Source organism: Microtus ochrogaster, chromosome 16, assembly GCF_000317375.1.
Source record: "Microtus ochrogaster isolate Prairie Vole_2 chromosome 16, MicOch1.0, whole genome shotgun sequence".
In the NCBI taxonomy this organism is placed as follows: domain Eukaryota; kingdom Metazoa; phylum Chordata; class Mammalia; order Rodentia; family Cricetidae; genus Microtus; species Microtus ochrogaster.
In genome coordinates this window covers 30,334,724-30,345,123 of record NC_022018.1, presented here as the reverse complement: position 1 = coordinate 30,345,123, position 10,400 = coordinate 30,334,724, and the positions used below count along the sequence as shown (strand labels likewise).

Here is a 10,400-nt window from a genome sequence, read left to right as displayed (position 1 = left end):
TCTCTCTCTCTCTCTCTCTCTCTCTCTCTCTCTCTCTCTCTCTCTCTGTGTGTGTGTCTGTCTGTCTGTCTGTCTCTCTGTTTCTCTAGCACCATGCCTGCCATCTTGGCTTCCTGCCGTGATGACACTTCACTAATACTTTGAAACTATAAGCAAGCCCCCAATTAAATACTCTCTCTTATAAGAGTTGCCTTGGTCAGGGTGTCTCTTCACAGTCACAGAATAGTAACTAAGATGTTCTCCAAGTTGCTTTTTTGCCATGGTGTTTATGACAGCAACAGGAACACAAACTTGGAGATATATAATTTTTTTTTCAGGAAACATTCCCCAAATGATGAAGCATACTTCTTGATATGAGGCGAGAAAGGCACAGACAGACAGACAGATCTTGTCTCTGTGAAATTTACCCTACTAGGTCAATGTGATGTCTCTGGGAATTCTTCACTATGGATGCATTATCTTTTTCTTCAGAGCTAATAGATGTTTCCAGGAAGATATGCAAAACTCTGGGACTCTTGTTCTTCCATATCCATCATAGATTGCATCTATAAGAACATAAGAGTGATTGCATGATAGTCTGCCTCTTTCCTTCCATATCTATTAATTAGACTTAAACCATATGAACATTTCCAACACCTCTATTTATTTGTAAATATATATATATATATATTTCTCTGGGTTAAAATCAAAATCAAATTCTTATTCTTCATTGTAGTCTTGTAAAAATACACATATGTATATATACAATTCTATGAGTTAAAATCAAAATCAAATTCTTATTCTTCATTGTAGTCTTGTAAAAATACACATATGTATATATACAATTCTATGAGTTAAAATCAAAATCAAATTCTTCCTTTTATTCTTATTCATATTCTTATCCTTTTGTCAAATAGTACTAATTCTGGTGATTATGAATTCCTTGAGATTACCTGGCTTTCATGTTTCAAGAAACCTCCATTTTTCTTTTTATTTTTTTTCTTTTCTTTTCTTTTTTCCCCAACCTCATTTTCTCACCTTGCACATAATCCAGGCCCATTCTATAGTTCCCCACACCCTAGCCATGGAATTCAACAAACATCAGTAAGGAACACTAGTTCCTTTTGTTGGTGAATGGTGTATACAAGCCTTATCAGTGTGGTAATTACCCCTAAGAAGTGGACTACTTCTGTGTGTGGTCAGCTGAGAAAGAAGAAATGTATATATGCTGTCCTGCCAGCATTCACACATAGACCTGTGTTCTGTTTTTATAAATGTGGTTCCACTTTAAAGTGGCTTCCAGTAATACTGTAATATAAATTAATTCTGTTAATGTCACTGACATCCACAAGAGAAAACTCTGGTCTCGTTGTCAACAACATGGAATGTTATAGATGTCCATCCAATGTAATGAATAGAGACAGTTTTTTTTTTTTTAAATCTATAACCCATATTCCTGAGGAAGCCCTTCCACTAGATCACTGCCTGGAGAGTTGTATCTTTGTTTTCCTTCGTAATTTAAATTTATCTTTTTTTTAAAGATTTATTTATTTATTATATACAGTGTTCCACCTGCATGCATACCTGCACCCCAGAAGAGGGCACCCGATCTCATTATAGATGGCAGTGAGCCACCATGTGGTTGCTGGGAATTGAACTCAGGACCTCTGGAAGAACAGTCAGTGCTGTTAACCGCTGAGCTATCTCTCCAGCCCTATCTTTAGATTTCTTAATTCCCCCAATGCTATCATGGTCGTCATTTTTTTAAACCTTAACTTTTCATTGATTCTTTGAGAATGTCATGTAATGCTCACAAACCCCATTCACTTCCCAGTCCCTCCACACCCTCCCTTGACTCTTGCAGCACCCCTAAAAGAAAAATTTTAAAAATAACAATATTAATTAGAATAAAACAACAAATAAAAAAGAAAAGGTCACTTTGCTCCATCTTTCCCACCTCTCCATCATTTCTTCATTCATCTTAGTGGCACTGGGAGCTCCCATGTGGTGTGTCAGTCATGTGGTGTGTTAGTCATGTAGTGTGTCAGTCATGTGGTATGTCAAGCAGGGTATCCTTTTGTTCAAACAGCTTTACTGGCAAATGCTCACCAACTGACTTGTTGGTCTGCTTCAAGGCCTCTCTGACTTCTGGTACAACATCAATACCGGACCCTTACCAAAACTCCTCTTGGATATCCTGGGGTTGCCCCAAGTCATGGAGAGCGTGCACCTCTGGTACCACCGAGCCAGTACCTTCATGAACTTCAGCAAATCATAGATGGGGTAGATGTTGGGGTGGACCTACTCAAAACACTGGATGTGGGTCTGGGTGCTAGCTGAGTTAGTCAATCCAGGCCTCTGCTGGGACCACTGCCCTCAGGCAAGGGCCGTAGCCCCTCTCGAGGCCAGTGTTGGGCAGGACCAGATCTCCGAGTGAAGGGTGGAGCCAGCTCAGCATAACCCTTGGGTTTCAAAAGGCATGATTCTTTCAACCTGCAGGGCTCGCAAGGTCCCCAGTAGTAATAAGGGTCACAGGTTATCAACACAGACCCCAGCTGTAGTATGGCCTTGGGAGGCAGCGCGAGCCACCCAGATCTGCAAGGCCACAAAGGCAGAAGGGCCCTTGAACACCAACATGACCAGAGGTGGCAGTCGTGTGGCCTTTGGGGGCAACACGAGCCACACACATCAACACAGCCCCTGCTATGATAGGACTACAGATCCAGGCGTGGTACTGGGCAGTAGCCTGGGCCCGGAAATCACCATGGCCCAGGATGGCAAGTAGGCCACACACATCAGCCTGTTGTTCACCGCCTTGACTTCTTCAGTTTCCCCTCTCCCCACAGCACATGAGCTGCTCTGTCTCTCTTTCTCTACCATTTCCCTGCCATAGAGTTGCTCATCGTAATGGCGCCAGGTGGTCGTCTTCCACCACCCAGGGCCAAGAGGCATTGGGCAGGCCTCTCCTGCTCTTCCTTTACCGCAACTTCACTCCGGCGTCAGTGTTCGTAGTCTATTGGATTCCTGTTGCTCTTAATTACTTCATTAAGAGCTTGTTTTGCTCGGTTCCAATTTCGCGTTGTATGAAAAAATATATCCTCTCTTCCTGCTACCCTTTCTAAATATTTATTTCTCTTCTACCTCCTATGAGTAAACAATCACTTCAGCTTTTAATACTTAATTAATACTTAATAAATACTTCCCTGACTTTATTCTATACAGATGAACAAAAAGCATCTTTCTTACTTTGTCTTCTTTATTACAGAGTTTCGTAGCATGAATATTCTTTTGGGTTTATCTTAGTACTTGAAGGTCTGTCCAGTAATTCAGTTCAAATTAGTTCATAGCGCTCTTCCTCGGACAGCTGTTTATTAGTTGATCAAGTGAACATATCAAAGTCATTAAATCATCCTCATTTGTATGGGCACAAAGATTGTTTCTGGTTTTTATTGTTTCAAATGCTGCTGCAGAGTATAGCTCCGGGTATACAAGCCACAGTTTTATTATTTATCTTTACTGAAATGAAAAGTGATGCCTAAGATAATTAATAAGTGATGCCTAAGATAATTAATAAGTGATGCCTAAGATAATGTTTCTTTTTCAAACATCTCATCCACAAATTCTGTCTTTAATACATTAGCCATGATAGATCATACATAGCATCATATTAAAATGGCAATGAATTCAGATTGTGTAGTGAAAGGAATCAAAACCATGCCTCTAATTTCTGTCAGCTTTTCTACAAATCACATTGTTCCCCTTACCACATTCGCTAACCTATCCAAAATGAAAATAACCAGAGTATCCTCCTTTCCTAACACTCCCAAATTTCTAGTAGCGACTATTAAAGTCAGACAGGAATAGTGGGTTATGCCTGTCACTCTAGTGCAGAGGAGGCTGACAGGAGTGTTGAGGGAAAGTGAAGTCCTGAGAAAGCGTGTATTGTTTGACACAGGCATGGTTTTGTAAAAACACCAGTGCACTAGCCTAGCGGAGGTGACAGAACCTCCCTCCACTGAGCTCAGAATGGTAGCAAAGCTTTAATCTGGTCCCAGTAGTGACAGTTTATGCAGAAAACATCCACCACTGCTTTCTTCCCCGTGGCCGATGCCCCAGAAGTTTCAGCCTGAAGATGGGTCCCCTACAGAGACTGCTCCCGCCATGATTAACTGAACTCTTATCTTTTAACCTTGACCCAGTTGTACACCAGCCTTCAGCTGCACGCAGCTGCCCCATCTTCCTACCAGGAGCTCCCATCCAGCAGCTTTGTCCTGGCCCAGTTTTTTGCAGGTGACATAGTAATCTTGATTGACAATTTGACACACCTGGGAACAGGCAGTTGCTCCCATCAGATCGGCCCAGGGGCATGTCTGTGGGGATTTTCTAGACTTTTAATTGATGTAGAAGGGCCCAGTCCATTGTAGGCAGTGCTATTCCTAGGCAAATGGGACTGAGCTATATTAAGAAAGTAACAGCGTGAGCCAGGAGGTAGCTTGCCTCAATTGGATTATGCTCGGGTTTATGTCTTCATTTTCTTCTTGGCTTCCCGGGATGATAGACTGTAACCTGTAATCTGCAATAAACTCTTTGCTCCCCAAGCTGCTTTTGGTCAAAGAGTTTATTACAACAGAAAGCAAACCAGAACAACAGGCGAGCCTGGCTTTCCACAGAAATACCCACATGACAAGAAACATGTTTGTTTGCCTCGGTTCGTTCCAGCTAGCAGCGGCTCTCAGACTTGGCTGGGTAGGAGTGTGCTATCCAAACCCTAAAACATGCATACTTGAGACATAAGGAGTCATTAGTCAGAATCACCTGGAGAAAATTTGGAGATTTGTAGTTGAAATACAAGAATTGCACCCATTTGTGTGCAATTCCACTATTGTTAGCTAGACCCGCAGATTAATGTAAAGGAGTGAAACCTTTGATATTGTTTCTATCTCATTATAGAAAAGTATCAAAATCTTAACGATGGGCAATGTTCATTGGCTTCTCTGTCAAGCGAATAGTTTTAGTCTCAGAAAATGTATAGTATCTGAAAGGGGAGAAATGAAGGACTATATTTGTCTCAAAACTCAGGGAATTTAAGTGCCCCCCCATCTTGAAGACAATGAGAAATAAAGGAACAAATATTAATGTTGTGTAAAATCCTTCCATTTACAGGAGTGTTTTTGTTTCAACATCAAACACCCACACAGTTTCTCTACTCTAGCTCAGAGCTTTAGTGAATACCACAGTTGGCATTTATTAATACATGAAATTGGAGACATATATTATGGAAATACTGATAATATAAACCATTTTCATATCAAACTTAACATTAAAGATAATACTACAGGATTTTAAGAACACCTCATCAACAGCGTGTTGAACTTCCATGTTCCCTTCATTACCATTGTTTGTGAAGTTTGGATCAGTGGAATTGATGATAATTGATGTCAGAGCCAATCGTATCACAGAACAACAGCTATCACTTTATGCCATTAGTCAACATTGCATCTTATCTCTGTAATGGGAGCCTTATTATTTCTGAAGACAATTTCATCCAAACTTCCAAGAAATAATCATTGTCATTGGGCTTGCATTATCCTCTTAGACATTTCCTTGGTTGAACAGCTGAACCCACTCTTTGAATGTCTTGCAAGGCATGTCTTCGGAAAACAAAGATTCTGCTTAATACCTTCTCAAAACTGATTCTAAGAGTAAACTCTTAACTCCTCAATCACCCAGCATGTGACTTATCGTTCAGGGAGATCCAGGAAACATGAGGCAATGTCTTCATGAAGACTAGCCATATATGGAGAGCAACTGTTCAGTAACAGGTCTGAGTTTCTCTAAGATGGGAGTAGTGGTGGTCTGGGCTGCACTTTTCACTTATTTTTCTCTTGATCAATGGTTCAATTTCAGTTTTATCTAGTTTTAATATAGCATAGTATTAAAATGTATTTCACAACTCTGCAAGACCCAAAAGAAATTCCTCAAAGTTAAGCTCAGCTCTACTCCCAAAGACTTCGAGAACATCATTTATTTCCTACTTGGAAATTAGTCATTTTCATGTCTACACCATTAGTATGTTTTGGAGTGTCCCGGCACACTTATACTCTGAATTTAAGGTACCTCAACCCAAAGGAGTAGTTGTCCAGAGAGATGGAAATGCAACAGCCCCGCCCCCAACCATTGGGAGCAGAAAGAAAAGAATTATCCTAAGAAATTAGTTAAAAACTTAGGTGGAACGGGCAGAAATAAAACCATAGATACATAGGCTCATGGCTTAGGAGAGCAGAATTTATCTCAAAATGGTAACTAATCTGCTAAAGATTGAAGTGAACCAGTTTGATGAACTCAAATGCCCTCGGCTCAATAGGCAGGACTCTAGGAGGAGCCTGTGTTACTTCCCCCACTTAAGTGCAGATTTGTAATAAAAATCTTAACGCCAGTGGCAAGGTTTTTAGCCACATAAGAAGCTAACCACTTGGAGAATCGACTCTGACGGGTCAGAAAACTGTACAGTCGAAGATCAGTTTATAATTTACGAAGAAAATAGAAAGTTTTGTTTCTCTGAGTTGAAATTTGCTGAGCACCGCGGGAAATATTGCAAGTTTTTAACAGAAGGCTTGATGCTTTGCTCACCATTTGAGATGTGCATGAAGCCCGAGGCTTCAGGGATCATTATTTGAGAGAAATCAAGCAATTCGAAGTAGGGAATTTTGACATTTTTGGCTTTTTTTGAGGTGTAACAAACACAACTCGGCATCCGAGAGGACACTCCGAGGCTGCCAGCGAGGCGGGCTGGACAGCGCACCAATCACGACGCAGCTCCGCCCTATATAAACGGGCGGGCGCAGCGCCGCGGCCCGAGTCCCGGCCAGTGCCTCTGCTTCCGGCTCGAGTCCTCTCTTCTCACACACGTTTCGCCATGTCCGAGACCGCGCCTGCCGCTCCCGCCGCACCGGCCCCCGCCGAGAAGACCCCCGTAAAGAAGAAGGCCCGCAAGGCTGCAGGTGGCGCGAAGCGCAAGGCGTCCGGACCCCCGGTGTCCGAGCTCATCACCAAGGCCGTGGCCGCCTCCAAGGAGCGCAGCGGCGTGTCCCTGGCCGCGCTCAAGAAGGCGCTGGCGGCCGCCGGCTACGATGTGGAGAAGAACAACAGCCGCATCAAGCTGGGGCTCAAGAGCCTGGTGAGCAAGGGCACCCTGGTGCAGACCAAGGGCACCGGCGCCTCCGGCTCCTTCAAGCTCAACAAGAAGGCGGCTTCCGGCGAGTCCAAGCCCAAAGCCAAGAAGACCGGGGCTGCCAAGGCTAAGAAGCCCGCGGGCGCAGCCAAGAAGCCCAAGAAGGCTGCGGGAGCAGCGACTCCGAAGAAAGCCACCAAGAAGACCCCAAAGAAAGCCAAGAAGCCGGCTGCAGCTGCAGGAGCCAAAAAAGCTAAGAGCCCGAAAAAGGCGAAGGCAGCTAAGCCCAAGAAGACGCCCAAGAGCCCTGCCAAGGCGAAAGCGGTGAAGCCCAAGGCGGCCAAACCAAAAGCCGCCAAGCCGAAGGCAGCTAAGCCAAAGAAAACTGCAGCCAAGAAAAAGTAAAAATTTTCTTTGGCCAACTGCTTAGAAGCCCAACAACCCAAAGGCTCTTTTCAGAGCCACCCACAAATCTCAGGGAAGGAGCTGTTGCACTTTCTGTGGGGGCGTGGCTATTGTGGGTGGGCTGGGCTTGCGGGAGCAGAACAGAACCGGGGGGATCCGGGTGTGGGCGGATAAGTGGGTTTGGGAGTTGTGTAGCAAACCGCCTAAGGACAAATGGTAACTTTCCCAGATCTGTATGTAAAAGCCAGACAGTTATAGGAATGAAAGGGTTTAATCTTAAGGTGCTACAATAAGCAGAGAACTTTTAGGGACAAGAGCCTAGGTGGTGGGATTGTTAGTGTTAGAAAGCTGATGATATAGGGCCTGGCAGGCAACGCCTTAATTTTGTTGCAGCTCTCACTGGTGAGTTACCCACACCGAAATAGTATCCCCTTAAAAAGCTACATACTTAGGTTTTAACAGCGATCGTACTTGAATAGGCTTGCTATAACAGATTTGTGCAGTTCAGTTCGTACTTCCTGATTGGTGAATACGAAGTGACAAGGCAGCCAATGAAACCCTAGACCTTCAAGTGTAGTTTCCGCTCCCATTCGTGACGAAACACTAGAACTAATCCAATCCTGAAGGAAATCTTATTAACCTCATTTGAATACTGCGTAATGTAAGTGGTTATGGTGTAGCTGGTGGTGGGGTGCTTATTTATCCAAATGTTTGTTTAGTGTTCCTGTTGGAGTTAAAATTTCGTACAGTGATGCCTGAGCGCAGTGATGTCTGCGCTCGCTCCAAAGAATGACTTCCGCGGTCATCAGTGCGCAGGACAGCAAGGAGTACCGCCAGCTCAGCCGCAAGGAGAGCTACTTACGTGTACAAGGTGCTGAAGCAGGTGCACCCAGACACGGGCATCTCTTCCCAGGCCCTTGTCATCATGAACTCGTATGTCAATAGCATCTTCGAGCTCATAGCCCGAGAGGAGTCACGCCGCGTTTACATAAAACGACCGACCATCACATTTCAGATCCAGACGGCAGTGAGCCTGCGTGGCCCAAGGAGCTGGACAAGTACCAAGGCCGTCACCAAGTAAATCAGTCGAGTAGGCATTTTTCACTCTTGATTTCAAAGACTTCTGTTTTTCAGAGCTGTGCATCCTTTCAACAAATGGGTTGTAGTTTAAAGTATTTTCAAGCTTAAAACTATGTTGTTTTGTTTTCCCCCAGTCTGTTGGGCACGTGGCTAGCCAAGTTAGCCTGGAATTCCCACTTTTTTTCCCCAAGTGAAAATGATTCGCATGCACTAGCATGCCTGCCTTCGCAGGCTACTTGTGTTTGTGTGAAATTCGTAATGCTCTGGAAATGGCAATAGCTTCCAGAAACCACAGATTCACTGGCACGTACAAAGTCCATATAGTTAATTCGCTGTCGCTTAATTACAGGTACTAAAATTAACTAATGGTGTCGTTTTAAGGGTGCAGCTCTCTGTCCGGGTGCATAGATTTCCAAGTTCCTCTTCTAGAGACTGAATTGGTCTTAGACTCCCAAGTTCGCTCTCCCTGAGCACAGCTGAGCATGCTCAAACAATTTCCCTTAGCTTGGATCTTTTTCTTTTTCTCCCCAAGCCTTTTCCTTCTATAAGGTATGTGCTGCTAAAAGAGTATCTAAGACAAGAGTTCCCACAGAAATGTGGGTGCTTGGGCATGATTTGCAAGCGAGCCAGTTTCGGTGTGACTGGGTTTGCCACTGGCGAAAAGGAAAGCAATCTGGGATGTCCAGGCTCTTTGTTACTGTGTCATTGACAGTTACTTAGTTCATGGTCTTTGAGCAGATTTCAGCAAGTATGTTGCTGGGTGCCCCGCATGATGGCGCGCCTGTGATACCCGGGAAGCAAGAAGCAAGCTGAAGCCAGACTGAGGAAAACCCAGATCTCCCAGGTGTCGCTGTTTACAAGACAAACCGGCACCTCGCAGTCGGGGAAGAGCTGACAGGGGCAAAAACAAATCAAGAAAATAGAGAGGCTGGGAAGGGGTGTGGCTAGGAAAAAGCAAACACACTACATGGATCAGGCTGAATTTGAAATAATTCCGGTGTGATGGAGGAAGTAGTGAACTTAGAAACTTCTCACACCCTCATAAACAGGTTCATATTGTGAGGTTAGATTTTTGTTTAATATATGCTTGACACCTGGATGGATAAATAGAAATCCTGATGATGTTTTTCTTTCGCAAAATAGGATGCTGGTCAGCTCAAAGGACTTGCCTATGTGAAACAAACCCAAACACTTTTGCCCAACCTAAACGTGGGTACTAAAGGTGCTACGTGGAGCTGCACCATTAAGTGGAGTGTCTTACCCATAATCTTGAGCAGGTGATGCTGAGACACCAGACAAACGCTCTTTCCTCCGCAGAGGCTGACCTGGAAATCCATACTGTCAGGCACAGGTAGCCAACCCCCAGATGACTACACAGAAAAGCCCAAGATCTGAGCTTGGTTCTGGACCATGCTAGTTTATTAATTTCCAGCATTTAGACCAACAGATGCAAGTAGTTAAGCTGCAGATTTAATTCAGGTTTTGTTAAGGTATTTTCTATCTTGGAGCACGAGGTAGATCTGGTACTAAATTATTACTTTGCAGTCTTAGAACTGTGCATCAATGAATGTTGTAGAAATCGTCGCTGAGAATTTTCTAGGGTTGATGAATTTTGCAATACTAGAAATAAATAAATGAAAATTATTACAAAATGGTCATCATGTCTTGTAGAGTCAAACTACAAGTTTTTGGGGGGTTTGGGGGTTTTTTGGTTTTTTTGTTTGTTTGTTTGTTTTTGGGCTTTCAAAACAGGGTTTCTCTGTAC

The 10,400-nt window shown here is 43.7% G+C and overlaps 1 protein-coding gene across 1 annotated transcript; it reads left to right on the top strand.

Moving 5' to 3' along the window:
* The first annotated feature begins 6,852 nt into the window (after window positions 1-6,852).
* LOC101999611 (histone H1.4) lies at window positions 6,853-7,871 on the top strand. The gene has a single exon (XM_005354943.3). The coding sequence runs from the start codon at window positions 6,896-6,898 to the stop codon at window positions 7,553-7,555; it is 660 nt and encodes a 219-aa protein (XP_005355000.1). The 5' UTR covers window positions 6,853-6,895; the 3' UTR covers window positions 7,556-7,871.
* The last annotated feature ends 2,529 nt before the right edge of the window (window positions 7,872-10,400 follow it).